General features: G+C 37.3%; 1 protein-coding gene across 1 annotated transcript in view; it reads left to right on the top strand.

Annotated features, from left to right (window-relative positions):
* The first annotated feature begins 237 nt into the window (after nt 1-237).
* LOC129874601 (exosome complex exonuclease RRP44 homolog A) overlaps nt 238-16,667 on the top strand; it is a 34,350-nt gene continuing 17,920 nt past the window's right edge. The window contains exons 1-11 of the mRNA XM_055949907.1: nt 238-445; nt 542-682; nt 772-929; nt 2,170-2,225; nt 3,693-3,815; nt 4,018-4,148; nt 4,252-4,492; nt 14,544-14,691; nt 15,579-15,819; nt 16,086-16,242; nt 16,381-16,449. Of these exons, the coding sequence (XP_055805882.1) occupies nt 392-445; nt 542-682; nt 772-929; nt 2,170-2,225; nt 3,693-3,815; nt 4,018-4,148; nt 4,252-4,492; nt 14,544-14,691; nt 15,579-15,819; nt 16,086-16,242; nt 16,381-16,449 (1,519 nt within the window). The 5' untranslated portion in view covers nt 238-391. The remainder of the gene's footprint in view (nt 446-541; nt 683-771; nt 930-2,169; nt 2,226-3,692; nt 3,816-4,017; nt 4,149-4,251; nt 4,493-14,543; nt 14,692-15,578; nt 15,820-16,085; nt 16,243-16,380; nt 16,450-16,667) is intronic.

Raw genomic sequence — 16,667 nt, 5'->3', positions numbered from 1 at the left:
AAAAACAAATTTAAAATAAAATAAAATAAACTGATTTTAAAAAATAGATAAAAAAACAGATTCAAACTCAAGGGCATATTTGGCCCAAAGTATAACGATAGGGGTATTATTGACCCTAAATTAGAACAAAGGACATAAATAAACTATTTTTCATAATTAAGGAGTAATTTTGACCCTTTTCCGTATTTTAAATATTATAGGTAATTTTGACCTTTTCCGTTTACTATTAAAGCCTTAATAAAAACCGATGCTTCAAGAAAAGCCCAAATTCAAGAAAATCAAGGAGAGAGAGCCGCCTTTTTCATCCGTGGTTTGAACGAACGAACGACAGCAGTTCAGTCCTAGAGACCAAGAACCTTAAACCATAAACCCCAAGAAGAAGAATCGCAATATGCTGAAGAACAAAGCATTCTCGCGCCAAACCAGACAAGGCAGAATAATTAAGGTTTACAAATTGGGCTGCTGTTTCAGTATTTGTTTCTTTTTTTCTTTTCTGTTTAGGGTTCTAATTTGAGTTTTTTTTTTTAAAATTGGTTTTCAGGAAGTTAGGGAACACTATTTACGAGATGATATTTACTGCGGAGCCCCATATTGCAAGAATGGTTGTAAAGTTTCAACTTCATGTTTAAGCGACTCACATTCCACTATTCTTGTTCTTGACACAAACGTTGTTCTCAATCAGGTGCATATACTTTGATATAATTCGTGTCAACTAAATTTTTTATTGTTCTGTTGGGTTTATTGTTTTCTTGAAATCTTGGATTGTGTTAGATTGATTTGCTGGAGAATACAGCTATTGATAATGTGGTAGTGCTATCAGTGGTGTTGTCGGAGGTCAAGAACAAGAATATTGCGGTTTATAACAGACTCAGGGCTCTGTGTAGCAATTCTTTAAGGAAGTTCTTTGTCTTCTCTAACGAAAATCACAAGTATGTTCTTCTATAAATTTCACTTGCCTTTTGATCAAAAGCAACCACTGCTTATTGCGAAAAATTTATTCATGTTGCTTAGTCATTTATTCATTCTCAAAATATTGCTTTTCCTTCTGCTTAGCAACTAATTGCATCATTCTGGGGAGAGGGCAGGGGTGCAGGAACTGTTGAGTTTGAATGTTAGGATTTGGTCAATGTTTAGTAATATTTGTCATTTGATCCACTTAAACCACAATGTATCATTTTCTTCTTTGGCATAGAGGGAGTAGATTATTGAATTTGAAAAACACAATGAGAAAAAGAGGTAGGATAGAGTATATAGTTTATCACTTCCAGCTCGAAAAACCAATTACTTTAGTGGTCCATGTAATTGTATGTCCAGGACTAGTCCTATATGAAGAGAGTGTTGCACTTGCTGAAAACTTATCAGTAGAATCCTCCTTTCCTTGCATCAGTAATGACACAAAAAGATAATTTAGTATAATATCTTTTGATAAGAAAGAAAAAAATGTAGTATATCCTTATATATTTTCAGATGGTAGTGTGGACTGTTACCATAGGAAGTTATTAGTTGGGGCAGATTTAGGCCGGAAAAGGTGGTGGGATTATGTATTTGTTCTCCGAAATCCTTCAGTGATAGACAATAATGAGAGAAATGGCGTCGGATAAGCATGAATAAGTACCTTACTGAGTTCCTTTTTCTTCTACTTTCAACCACTTCGACTATGTCTCTACAATCATTTGCTATCCTCTATAACTTTATGTGGCATGATTATAATCCCAAATACTTAACTCGGGAGGTCTAAAATTACGTTGCAACACAGTTTCCTACTTATTAGTTCTGTTTTTCTCACCCCCAAGCATCACATTGCTGTGACAATATTGTTGGCAACCCAGACACAACTTGAAACTATATCAGTCTATTTTTAAAATCTGTCATCTTTTCCGCTTAAAAGGCAGATGCAAGTGGAGTAGGCAAACTTCATTTTCTCACTTGTCTTGATGTTAGCATCTCCCTCGTGCAGTTTTGCTGATTGCTACAAATGGCATCTCTATTTTTTGGATAAGTAAAATAGCATCTACTTCTATAATTGAGGATTTCATGGCTGAGCTTGAGTGATAAATAAACAACAACCTGTGTGTGCCCTTTGACTGATCCACTTATATGATACACCACTACTGGTTACAGCCAATGCTGAAATCTGATTAAAAATTCCTTCTTATGGGCATTTTTCAGGGATACTTATGTGAAGGCCATGGCTGGTGAAAGCCCCAATGATCGGAATGATAGAGGTTTGTCTGTTCACCTTTGTGTAGTAGCTATTGAAGTTGTAAATCATTGCTTTTCTTGAACATTTTGTGCTATGCATATCTGTGTTATCCATCCACTAGTTTTCTGGGCCCTTCCATTCTAATTTCTCTAAGTCCTAGGGTGTGTGCTTATGTTAGATGATTAAAGGTCATACATACGTTTCATGTTTATTATGTGCATAGAGGTCATACAGTTTCAAAAAAAGACGTGAATAGAGGTTATGCTAAAAAAGTGCATTAGAGTTAATATTTATGTATGTGATCAGTGAGAAAAAGATAACTGTGTATTTATACTAGCATGTTTGATGAGAACTGGGCTAGGAAATCTGCCTCTGTTCTATATCTACACACTATTTTAAATAGTGAAGCTGCAATGATTAGTTTCTGTTTCAGTTTGGAAGAATGTATTGCACTATAATCTAGTTACTTAGGGGTCAATTGGATCGAGTCTATACAAGGGTTGTAATTTTGTTGAACATTGTGTTCATTGTGTTAAAGTTGGATATGCGATATGTAATGTAAAATGTGTTTGTTACTTTATCAAAAATATTATAAAATGTTATGATTTTGTCTACAATTATATCCCTTTTTTTTTTGAAAATGGTAATGTTACCATTATATCCCTAGATTTTGAGCAGCAGTGTAGGTGTAGAGTATCTGATTCAGAATCTTAACTTATGAAGAAGTTTTGCTCCTGCGATACTGTCTCATCTTTTCCATCAAAAAAATTTAAAAATAAAAGAGAAGCCAAACAGATTTTAAACGTATTGAAATTGGATTTGGACTTTTTTAATTCAGAGGAGCAAATTGGATATTTCCCATTATCAATGGCAATACAAAGTGAAAAATAGAATGCTTGACTTTATTCCTTTTCAGTTTCTTAATGTGATTGAATAGTTAGGACTTTATAATTTTACTAAATTTGGGGAAAATCAATCGCTAGAAAAGTGAAGGTAACCTTGTCTATTTCTCCCATGGACCCACGCTGATGATGCATTGGGTTCTTAGGTGCACTGAGGAGTGAAGTACTTCATTCTTCAGGTTTTGTTTTGGTGGAGTATTCTAGACAATGTCAGAATGAGAACCTTTGAATTAACATTTAGGGAAACTTTTTGTCTTTTTGTTGTTTGTCCAAGTATAACATTACAAGTATTTTTATTCCACCTATCCAGTATAAAATAATACATATATTATTGTTCTCTAGAAAGGCTTCAATATCTCTTATATGAGTGCAAAACTCTAAGTAAGCTGAGTTATATTAAGTTTAGTAGACAAGAAGCGGAACAGGAAAGGTTAACATGATTAGTGGCAGTATAATCAAGAACCACGGTCGTCTATCTCTAATAGGTTTATACATCTATGCCTTCAAATCTATTCTTAATGAAGCTGAATGCTTTTGTTGGTAATCACCAGTAGATTGACAAACTTCAAAAATTTTTGGTGGTTCAGCTATTAGGGTCGCAGCTAAATGGTATCAGGATCATCTTGGCAGTGCAGTAAGTGTCTTGCTAATTACGAATGATAGAGAGAACAAGAAGAAGGCAATTGAAGAGGGAATTTCTGCAGAGACAGGTAAAGCTCTCTTCTTGTTGTCTGATGACAATCATTGAGTAGTATGATACTGTGGTGTATTGATTTGACCACTGGGAGGCTTCTGTTAATGTTCATGAAAGTTCTCTATAGTCGTGACCGTGTATAGAGCTGTTTTCTTTAGTTACTGCTTAGTTAAATTTATCTTCAGCAATCTTAGCCAACCTACTTCCATTGATCTCAGTTGAGTGTTATGTAAAGTCACTTGGTCAGCCGGAATTGCTTGACCTAATAGTACAGCCTCCTTCCGAAGATGTAAATATGGATGATGTTGAGGATTTGAGACCTTCAAAGCGAAAAGTCATTTATAATGAGGTATTTTTCACTGCTTAATACAGTTTATTTAAGGGATATTTTTGGATGCTGCTTTTAAGGCTATGAACTCCTAAACTACACCTGTTGTTCATGTTTTCTATAGCATAAGCCCATGTCAGAAATTACTTCTGGCTTGCTTCGGGGACTGCTTCACCAGGGGAAACTTCGTGTTAACCGTTTTAATCCATTTGAAGCATATGTTGGAAGTGAAAGCATTGGTGATGAGATAATTATATATGGGCGTGCAAACATGAATAGGGCTTTTGATGGTGATATAGTGGCAGTTGAGCTTTTGCCTCAAGAAAAGTGGCACGAGGAGAAGTCTTTGGCTTTAGCTGATGAAGGTTTGTTCACTTTTTTCTTCTTTAATGAACATAGCTTTCTTGTATATTGCAAAATTGACCAAATTTGCCCCAGAAATACCTGAAGTGACTAGATATGTCCTCTGTTAACAATTGGGTCATCATGTTCTTACCGTTTCATATATGGACTTATTGACTAACTAAAAATGGTTAAAGAGTAATTAGTATCTCATCAAACTAATTAGCACATCAATTGCCACATTTCTAATGCGTGGCTTAAATCCACCCCTTTTACCACCTCCTTCACTTTTTACCCGACCTCCATTCAACCTACCAATCCTTCACTTCCACCATTGTCATTGCTGGCCATGGTTATGGTAAAGGGCAACAATACCGTCAAGATGTGCATCTTGACCTCCCTTTTTTATTTATCACAACAAAACCCTTTTGGTGAAATAATACATGACCTATCTCTTTTCTTATTCTTAATTTGTCTCTCTGGTCAGTTTTATACACATTGAGGATGTAAAGGTTTTGTCTTGTGTGGAAGTTGAATAAAACATGTATTCTCTTGAACTGAAAACTGTTGCTTGGCATGACACCTCAGGTGGTTCTATGAGATTTTGGAGGAAGTTCCATTTCTTGGTGTATCTTCTCTGTCTCATAAGGCTAACTGATGCTTGCAGCCACGACAGATTTCAAAGCTTTTGAGCTAATCGCGTTTTGTCTTTGCAAAGTTCATTTTCTTTCTCACCGAACCCCCTTTTGGTAAAATTACACACGACCTTCCACTTTTCTTATTTTTACCACTCTCTGGTACAAATTAAAATGGCAATTAAACATGTTCTCTCTTGAGCTGAAAAACTGTTGCATGGCATGGCACCTCAAGTCGGTCCTGTTAGATTTTGGAGAAAGTTCCATTTCATGTTGTTTATTCTCTGTCTCATAAGGCTAACTGAGGGTTGCCTCCCAGGCAGATTCTCTAAGCTTCTGAGCTGATTCGTGTTTTCACTTGGCAAAGTTCAGTTTCTTTTCCCTCCTCACCGAACCACCCTATTCGTGATATTACGCATGCATTTCCTCATTTCTTATTCTTATTACTCACTCTGCTCCGTTTTATAAAAAATGAAGTTTCGGAGGTTTTCATCTGTCCATGTTCAATCAAACATGTTTTCTCTCGAGCTAAAAAACTGATGCTTGGCACGTCACTTCAGAAGGGTCTATGAGATTTTGGGAGAAGTTCAATTTCTTGGTCTTTTTTCTCAGTCTCATAGGCAATCTGATGCTTGCAGCCATGTTGGGTTTGAAAGCTTTTGAGTTAATCGTGTTTTGGTGTTGCAAAGTTCAATTTTTTTGTAACTAAACCACCCTTTTGGTGAAACTGCGCGATCTTCCACTTTTCTTGTTCTTGTTGCTCTCTCTGGTGACTGGTATAACTTGAGAAAGCTATCAAACGTGTTCTCTCTTGAGCTGAAAATCTGTTGCTTGTCATGCCACCTCAGGTGGGCTTATGAGATTTAGGAGAATGTTGCATTTCATGGTGTATCTTCTCCATTACATAAGTTTAACTGATGTGTGCAGCCATGACAGATTCCAAAGCTTTTGAGCTAATTCGTATTTTGACTTGGCAAAGTTCAGTTTCTTTTCTCCCCCCTCAACTAACCATCCTTTTCGTGAAATTACACCTGGCCTTCCTCTTTTCTTATTCTTTTTACTCACTCTGCTCCGTTATAAACCATTAGGATGTGGATGTTTTGTCTAACGTTGAAGTTTAATAAAACTCGTTTTCTCTCAAGCTTAAAAACTGTTGCTTGGCACGGCAGCTCAGGTGGGTCTATGAGATTTCGGAAAATAAATTTCCATTTCTTGGTGTTTCTTCTCTGTATCATAAGGCTAACTGATGCTTGCAGCCACGACAGATTTCAAAGCTTTTGAGCTAATCGTGTTTTTGTCTTTGCAAAGTTCATTTTCTTTCTAACCGAACCCTCTTTTGGTGAAATTGCACACGGCCTTCCACTTTTCTTATTTTTATTACTCTCTCTGGTATAACTAAAAATGGCAATCAACCATGTTCTCTCTTGAGCTGGAAAACTGTTGCATGGCCTGGCAGTCTGGCACCTCAAGTCGGTCTGTTATATTTTGAAGAAATTTCCATTTCATGGTGTTTCTTCTCTCTCTCATAAGGCTAACTGAGGGTTGTAGCCATGGTTGATTTCTAAGCTTCTGAGCTGATTCGTGTTTTGACTTTGCAAAGTTCAGTTTCTTTCCCCCCCTCACCGAACAACCCTATTTGTGAAATTACGCATGCATTTCCTCCTTTCTTATTCTTATTACTCACTCTGCTCCGTTTTATACAAAATGAAGATTCAGAGGTTTTTATCTGTCCATGTTCAACTTCAATCAAACATGTTTTCTCTCGAGCTAAAAAACAGTTGATTGGCATGGCACTTCAGAAGGGTCTATGAGATTTTGGGAAAAGTTCAATTTTTGGTCTTTCTTCTCAGTCTCATAGGCAATCTGATGCTTGCAGCCATGTTGGGTTTGAAAGCTTTTGAGCTAATCGTGTTTTGGTGTTGCGAAGTTCAGTTTTTTTGGTCACTAAACCACCCTTCCGGTGAAGCTTCTCGACCTTCCACTTGTCATGTTCTTTTTACTCTTTCTGGTATAACTTAAGAAAGCAATCAAACATGTTCTCTCCTGAGCTGAAAATCTGTAGATTGTCATGGCACCTCAGGTGGGCTTATGAGATTTAGGAGAATGTTGCATTTGATGGTGTATCTTCTCCATCACATAAGGCTAACTGATGCGTGCAGCCATAACAGATTCCAAAGCTTTTGAGCTTATTCGTGTTTTGACTTGGCATAGTTCAGTTCCCCCCCCCCTCCAATAAACCATCCTTTTCGTGAAATTACACCCGACCTTCCTCTTTTCTTATTCTTATTACTTACTCTGCTCCATTTTATAAACCATGAGGATGTGGAGGTTTTGTCTAACGTGGAAGTTCATTAAAGCTTGTTTTCTCTCAAGCTGAAAAACTGTTGCTTGGCACGGCAGGTGGGTCTATGAGATTTTGGAAAATAAATTTCCATTTTTTTGTGTTTCTTCTCTGTATCATAATGCTAACTGATGCTTGCAGCCACGACAGATTTCAAAGCTTTTGAGCTAATCGTGTGTTTGTCTTTGCAAAGTTCATTTTTTTCTCACCGAACCCTGTTTTGGTGAAATTACACACGACCTTCCACTTTTCTTATTTTTATTGCTCTCTCTTGTATAACTCAAAATGGCAATCAAACATGTTCTCTCTTGAGCTGAAAAACTGTTGCATGGCATGGAACCTCAAGTTGATCTGTTAGATTTTGGAGAAAGTTGCATTTCATGGCTTCTCTGTCTCATAAGGCTAACTGAGGGTTGCTGCCATGGAAGATTTCTAAGCTTCTGAGCTTATTCGTGTTTTGACTTGGCAAATTTCTGTTTCTTTTCCCCCCCTCAACAAACCACCCTATTCGTGATAGTACACTTGCACTTGTTTCTTTCTTATTCTTATTACTCACTCTGCTCCGTTTTATACATAATGAAGATTTGGATGTTTTTATCTTTCAATGTTCAATCAAACATGTTTTCTCTTGAGCTAAAAAACTGTTGCTTGGCACGGCACTTCTGAAGGGTCTATGAAATTTTGGGACAAGTTCAATTTCTTGGTCTTTCTTCTCAGTCTCATAGGCAATCTGATGCTTGCAGCCATGTTGGGTTTGAAAGCGTTTGAGATAATCGTGTTTTGGTGTTGCAAAGTTCATTTTTTTTGTAATTAAACCACCCTTTTGGTGAAACTGCGCGACTTTCCACTTTTCTTGTTCTTGTTGCTCTCTCTGGTGACTGGTATAACTTGAGAAAGCTATCAAACATGTTCTCTCTTGAGCTGAAAATTTGTTGCTTGGCATGGCACCTCAGGTGGGCTTATGAGATTTAGGAGAAGTGTTGCATTTGATGGTGTATCTTCTCCGACACATAAGGCTAGCTGATGCGTGCAGCCATGACAGATTCCAAAGCTTTTGAGCTGATTCGTGTTTTGACCTTTTCTTTTTGCCCCCTTAACATGCCATCCTTTTCGTGAAATTACACCTGACCTTCCTCTTTTCTTATTTTTATTATTCACTCTGCTCCGTTTTATAAATTATGAGAATGTGGAGCTTTCATCTTACGTGGAAGTTCAATAAACTTGTTTTCTCTCAAGCTGAAAAACTGTTGTTTGGCATGGCACCTCAGGTGGGTCTATGAGATTTCGGAAAATATATTTCCATTTATTGGTGTTTCTTCTCTGCATCATAAGGCTAACTGATGCTTGCAGCCACCGCAGATTTCAAAGCTTTTGAGCTAATTGTGTTTTTGTCTTTGCAATGTTCATTTTCTTTCTAATCGAACCCCGTTTTGGTGAAATTACACACGGCCTTCCACTCTTCTTATTTTTATTACTCTCTCTGGTGTATCTAAAAAGGGCAATCAAACATGTTCTCTCTTGAGCTGAAAAAATGTTGCATGGCCTGGCAGTCTGGTACCTCAAGTCGGTCTGTTAGATTCTGAAGAAAGTTCCATTTCATGGTGTTTCTTCTCTGTCTCATAAGGCTAACTGAAGTTTGCAGCCATGGATGATTTCTAAGCTTCTGAGCTGATTCGTGTTTTGACTTGGCAAAGTTTAGTTTCTTTTCCCCTCGTATTCGTGATTTTACACATTCATTTGCTCCTTTCTTATTCTTATTACTCACTGCTCCGTTTTATACAAAATGAAAATTCAGAGTTTTTCATTTGTCCCTGTTCAATCAAACATGTTTTCTCTCGAGCTAAATGACTGTTGCTTGGCATGGCACTTCAGAAGGGTCTATGAGATTTTGGGAAAAGTTCAATTTCTTGTTCTTTCTTCTCAGTATCATAGGCAATCTGATGCTTGCAGCCATGTTGGGTTTGAAAGCTTTTGAGCTAATCGTGTTTTGGTGTTGCGCAGTTCAATTTTTTTGTCACCAAACCACTCTTTTTGTGAAACTACTCGACCTTCCACTTTTCTTGGTCTTGTTGTTCTCTCTGGTATAACTTAAGAAAAAGATCAAACTTGTTTCTCTCCTGAGCTGAAAATCTGTTGATTGGCATGGCACCTCAAGTGGGCGTATGAGATTTAGGAGAATGTTGCATTTCATGTTGTATCTTCTACGTCACATAAGGCTAGCTGATGCGTGCATCCATGACAGATTCCCAAGCTTTTGAGCTGATTCGTGTTTTGACTTGGCAAAGTTCAATTTCTTTTCCCCCCTTTAACAAACCATCCATTTCGTGAAATTACACCTGACCTTTCTCTTTTCTTATTCTTATTTCTCACTCTGCTCTGTTTTATAAACCATGAGGAAGTGGAGGTTTTGTCTAACGTGGAAGTTTCTCTCAAGCTGAAAATCTGTTGCTTGGCACGGCACCTCAGTGGGTCTAATGAGATTTTGGAAAATAAATTTCCATTTTTTGGTGTTTCTTCTCTGTATCATAAGGCTAACTGATGCTTGCAGCCACGACAGATTTCAATGCTTTTGAGCTTATCGTGTTTTGTGTTTTCAAAGTTCATTTTCTTTCTCAACGAACACCCTTTTGGTGAAATTACAAATGACCTTCCACTTTTCTTAATTTTATTACTCTCTCTGGTATAACTCAAAATGGCAATCAAACATGTTCTCTCTTGAGCTGGAAAACTGTTGCATGGCATGGCACCTCAAGTCGGTCTGTTAGATTTTGCAAAAAAGTTCCATTTCATGGTGTTTCTTGTCTGTCTCATAAGGTTAACTGAGGGTTGCAGCCATGGCAGATTTCTAAGCTTCTGTACTGATTCGTGTTTTGACTTGGCAAATTTCAGTTTCTTCCCCCCCTCACCGAACCACCCTATTCGTTATATTACACATGTATTTCCTCCTTTCTTATTCTTATTACTCACTCTGCTCCGTTTTATACAAAATTAAGATTTGGAGGTTTTCATCTGTCCATGTTGAATTAAACATGTTTTCTCACGAGCTAAAAAACTGTTGCTTGGCACGGCACTTCAAATGGGTCTATGAGATTTTGGGACAAGTTCAATTTCTTGGTCTTTCTTCTCAGTCTCATAGGCAATCTGATTCTTGCAGCTATGTTGGGTTTGAAAGCTTTTGAGCTAATCTTGTTTTGGTGTTGTAAAGTTCAAATTTTTTGGTCACTAAACCACCCTTTTGGTGAAACTGCACGACTTTGTTGTTGTTGTTGTTGTATAACTTGAGGAAGCTATCAAACATGTTCTCTCTTGAGCTGAAAATCTGTTGCTTGGCATGGCACCTCAAGTGGGCTTATGAGATTTAGGAGAATGTTGCATTACATGGTGTATCTTCTCCGTTACATAAGTCTAACTGATGCGTGCAGCCATGACAGATTCCAAAGCTTTTGAGCTTATTCGTATTTTGACTTGGCAAAGTTCAGTTTCTTCCCCCCCCCCTCAACAAACCATCCTACTCGTTTAATTACACCTGACCTTCCTCTTTTCTCATTCTTATTACCCACTCAGCTCCATTATAACCCATTAGGATGTGGAAGTTTTGTCTAATGTGGAAGTTTAATAAAACTCGTTTTCTCTCAAGCTTAAAAACTGTTGCTTGGCACGGCACCTCAGGTGGGTCTATGAGATTTTGGAAAATAAATTTCCATTTCTGGTTGTTTTTTCTCTGCATCATAAGGCTAATTGATGCTTGCAGCCACGACAGATTTCAAAGCTTTTGAGTTAATCGTATTTTGTCTTTGCAAAGTGCATTTTCTTTCTCACCGAACCCCTTTTTGGTGAAATTACACACCACCTACCACTTTCCTATTTTTATTACTCTCTCCGGTACATCTCAAAATGGCAATCAAACATGTTCTCTCTTGAGCTGAAAAACTATTGCATGGCATAGCACCTTAAGTAGGTCTGTCAGATTTTGGAGAAAGTTCCATTTCATGGTGTTTCTTCTCTGTCTCATAAGGCTAACTGAGGGTTGCAGCCATGGTAGATTTTCTGAGGTTCTGAGCTGATTCGTGTTTTGACTTGGCAAAGTTCAGTTTCTTTTTGTCCCCTCAACATACCATCCTTTTCGTGAAATTACAGCTGACCTTCCTCTTTTCTTATTCTTATTACTCACTCTGCTTCGTTTTATAAACCATGCGGATGTGGAGGTTTTGTCTAACGTGGAAGTTCATTAAAAGTTGTTTTCTCTCAAGCTGAGAAACTGTTGCATGGCACGGTACCTCAGGTGGGTCTATGAGATTTTGGAAAATAAATTCCATTTCGTGGTGTTTCTTCTCTACATCATTAGGCTAACTGATGCGTGCAACCACGACAGATTTCAAAGCTTTTGAGCTAGTCGTGGTTTTGACTTTGCAAAGTTCATTTTCTTTCTAACCGAACCGCCTTTTGGTGAAATTACACATGGCCTTCCTGTTTTCTTATGTTTTTGTTATTCTTATTACTCACTCTGCTTCGTTTTATACAAAATGAAGAGTTGGAGGTTTTTATCTGTCCATGTTTAATCAAACATGTTTTCTCCCGAGCTAAATAACTGTTGCTTGGCACAGCACTTCAGAAGGGTCTATGAGATTTTGGGAAAAGTTCAATTTCTTGGTCTTTCTTCTCTGTCTCATTGTCAATCTGATGCTTGCAGCCATGTTGGGTTTGAAAGCTTTTGAGCTAATCGTGTTTTGGTGTTGTGCGTTCAATTTTTTTGTCACTAAACCACCCTTTTGGTGAAATTACATGACTTTCCACTTTTCTTGTTCTTATTACTCTCTCTGGTATAACTTGAGAAAGCAATGAAACATGTTCTCTCTTCAGCTGAAAATCTGTTGATTGGCATGGCACCTCAGTTTGGCTTATGAGATTTAGGAGAATGTTGCATTTCATGGTGTATCTTCTACGTCACATAAGGCTAACTGATGCGTGCAGCCATGACAGATTCCACAGCTTTTGCGCTGATTCGTGTTTTGACTTGGCAAAGTTCAGTTTCTTTTTCCCTCCTCAATTCTTTTCGTGAAATTACACCTGACCTTCCTCTTTTCTTATTCTTATTACTCACTCTGCTCCGTTTTATAAACCTTGAGGATGTTGTGGTTTTGTCTAACGTGGAAGCTCAATAAAACTTGTTTTCTCTCAAGCTGAATAATTGTTGTTTCGCATGGTACCTCAGGTGGGTCTATGAGATTTTGCAAAAAGAAATTTCCATTTCTTGGTGTTCCTTCTCTGTATCATAAGGGTAACTGATGCTTGCAGCTTCGACAGATTTCAAAGCTTTTGAGCTAATCGTGTTTTGGATTTGCAAAGTTCATTTTTTTAACTCATTTGGTGAAATTACAGATGACCTTACTCTTCTCTTATTTTTATTACGTGCTCCAGTATAACTCAAAATGGCAATCAAATTGTTCTCTCTTGCGCTTCAAATTTGTTGCTTGGCATGGCACATCAAGTGGGTCAATGAGATTTTAGAGAAGGTTCAATTTCATGGTGTTTCTTCTCTGTCTCATAAGGCTAACTGATGCTTGCAGCCATGAAAGATTTCTAAGCTTTCTAGCTGATTCGTATTTTGACTTGGCCCAGAGTTTCTTGCCCCCCTCACCGAACTGCCCTTTTCGTGATGTTACACACACTCCCTATTTTCTTATTCTTATTGCTCAGTCTGCTCAGTTTTATACACAATGAATATTTGGATGTTTTCATGCGTCGATGTTCAGTCAAGTATGTTTTCTCTCGAGCTAAAAAACTGTTGTTTGGCACGGCACTTCAGAAGGGTCTATGAGATTTTGCGAGAAGTTCCATTTCTTGGTCTTTCTTTTCCGCCTCATAGGCAAACTGATGCCTGCAGCCATGCTGGGTTTCAAAGCTTTTGAGCTAATCATTTTGGCGTCGCAAAGTTCAATTTCTTTGGTCATTAAACCACCCTTTTGGTGAAACTACACGACCTTCCACTTTTCCTGTTCTTATTACTTTCTCTGGTAGTTTATTTGAAAGTAGGGGGAAATATAACCCATTTTTGTTATGGCAGGGACATGATTGTCCCAAACTATTAACATAGGTTATATCTAGACCATTTCACATAGTTTAGTTGTAACTATGACCCGTTTCTCTAATATATTGTAGCTTGACTATCTTGATTTAGAAGATCTCTATGTCTCTCCTGAAAAGAAGTCATTAGTGGTTCACTTTCTATGATATTTAATCCTATTTTTTTTAAAGGTAAGAACTCTATTATTATATCACAAAAATCAAACCTGCCGCAAAGACTTGCGGGTATCCGTAACTTTTTTTTGATGAAGTGTTTTATAAATCAGAGAGGCATCAAGTAGATGCATAGTTACAAAAGAGGGTGAGAGATCAGCTCATAAAAAGATAACAAAAACCTAACATAAGTCTAAATAGCTGACAAATCCAAAGGCCTAACACATGATTAAAGAGCTAATAAATTCCAAAAAGAATCTGGGTTATATACAGGGGTAAGATTAACCCAGCTAAAAAGAGTAGTCAGGCGTCTGGGCTTGAGATTAGAACTGGCAGTTGCAATAACATCAAAACATCTTTGGTTTCTTTCCAACCATGAGCCCCACAAAAACTACAGGGAATTACATCCATAATTACAAGGGAATTACAGGGAAGATTTTCTAATCCTATGACAAAAACTTACTTGGATCCTAAAACATCCATAAATGAATCTAGATCTTGCCTCCTATTTATGGGATTAAATTTCCGTTTCAGTATATTTGAACCACTTCTAATTATTACATCATTGCTTGTACAAATGTTGCAAATTTCAAAAACTTAATTCATTCCATATTATATTTTAACTGTAATAGTATATCTTCGAACTTACTCTTCTGGAACTGCTTTAATATTTTTCTAGTGTGATACTTTATTCAATTTTTGATTTATGTTTGTAACTTTCACTCAAATCAAAATGAATGATTGTGAACTTGTCCTTCCTCTCCTGCATGTCTGTCCGTCATGATTGTCCTCGCTTGCTCTCATTATGGAGGAAAACGTTTTTGTGCATGTAAATCTCATAACTACTTTGGTATCCTGAAGATGATGAAGATGAAGATGTTCATTTAGCTCCAAACACTGCTGATGATGCTCCTAGAGTCATAAATCAAGGGCAAACTGCACCTGAGGAAATGAAACCTTCTCGTCCAACTGGATGTGTTGTTGGTATCATAAAGAGGAACTGGCACTCGTAAGTTGTTGTTCAATTATCTGCTGGCTTTAGATGTGTTGTTCTTTTCAGTGGGGTTTTAGCATAATTTCAAAGTTTTACTTATCCTTCTTTTTTTGAAAAAGCACCTCAAAGGATATTTTGAAATGTGCATGCATTACACAATCACGTTTTCAGAAAATTCAAAAAGACATTTCAAGAAGCCACTGCAAAACTTTTTTCTGTTTCTGAAGATACCTTCAAAACAATTTTCCTTTGCTGGTTCTTGCCTGAATAAACAAATGAGTTAGCAAAAAATTTAAGGTGACTTACCTAATCACCTTTAGAGTACTATATGTTTTCTCTTTTAAAAAAGATCGTATCCTTTTATTTTTCATTTTGATAAATAGAAAAAAAGGATATCACCTTGGTTCGTCCAAATAGGTCACCCACCTAGCAACATGGTTGTGGTCATTTAACTTTAGGAACCTTTCAGCGTCCATGTTTTGGGTCAAACTTTATTTGTCCATGGTCATACTGTTTGATGGTTTATTCTTCATTTTTTCAAATCGTTCAGTCTTTTGAATTCTTTTCTTCCCTTGAAATGGAGAAAATGTTTGACAATGTTTCGACTTTAATCAGGTTGAAAAGCCTGCTCTTCTTTTTCTAGCATGATAGATACTAATGTTTTTGATAGAATTAAATGCACCAATTACGTTTTATTTTTAAATTCTTCCTCACTTTTGAGTGTTGTGGTTTACATTTGGGGATATGCACAATGACCATTTCTGTCCTGTCAAATACTTTTTCATACTGATGGGTCACTCAGAACTCTCGTACTTCTTTAAATTGCTGTATGCCTGTATCTATTTCCACTAACAAAGTCTTCATTTATCTGGTATATAATATAGTATGTTTCATCATTGCAGTTACTGTGGATCATTGGAGCCAATGCCTATGCCAGCTGGTGATGGTGGTCGTGCCCATGCCTTATTTGTATCCAAAGACCGCAGAATCCCTAAGATACGAATACAAACTCGTCAATTGGGAAATTTGCTGGATAAACGGATTATCGTTGCGGCTGATTCATGGGATCGTTTGTCCCGATATCCAACCGGTCACTATGTGAGAACAATTGGTGAAATAGGTGATAGGGACACCGAAACAGAGGTATGTGGTAAAATGTCATTCATTGCTCTTTAAAATTTGAACAGATTATCCTTCTCTACCTTTTCTGTAATGTACTTTTGAGATTGTTTGAAGTTTTTCTGTTGTGGCTTATTGTTGAAACCTTCTAATAAGTGCTCAGGGCGTTGGTGTCCTTTGCTTGTAGGTACCTATGTATTGTCTTACATGCTTAAATAATTACTGTTTGATTTATTTCTTGATGCTGATGAATAACAGTCATGACTAAATTTGTTCTGTAATCACGTCAGGTTGTACTAATAGAGAATGATATAGATGCCAGGCCATTTTCTGCCCAAGTGTTGGCGTGCTTGCCACCATTACCTTGGTCTGTGTCTTCTCAAGATTTGACAAATCCTATTAGACAGGATTTGCGTCATCTGCGTGTATGTAGCGTGGACCCACCTGGTATGTTGTCCAAATTTTATAGTGCTTTTCGTCTTCCATTTAACTGCAGAACCCACATTTAGTTTGTGTCAGCATAGACGAGATACTTTCTACATGTGATGTCAATCTCAGACAGAATTCTGCTTTTCTGTGATGCAGGATGCAGGGATATTGATGATGCATTGCATTGTATGCCTCTTTCAAATGGAAATTTTGAAGTGGGAGTTCGTATCCATGTTTAATTTTGAAATCTTTTGGCTAGAATTTGCAAAACTTAATACTGATCTCTTTTGCTAACTTTCTTCTTCAAGAGACAGTGAGCTCCTTGAATAGGGGTGTTATGAGGGTTTGGGCACGTGAGGCTGTTCGAATTACTTGGCTTATTAGACTCGTTAGGGGGCTGAAATATTCTGTGTAAAATCAGTGTAATGATGGGTATTTATTTG

The sequence above is a fragment of the Solanum dulcamara genome, chromosome 11 (assembly GCF_947179165.1).
Source record: "Solanum dulcamara chromosome 11, daSolDulc1.2, whole genome shotgun sequence".
Lineage (NCBI taxonomy): Eukaryota > Viridiplantae > Streptophyta > Magnoliopsida > Solanales > Solanaceae > Solanum > Solanum dulcamara.
Note: the sequence above shows the minus strand (reverse complement) of the source record. Positions and strands in the feature narration are given on the sequence as shown.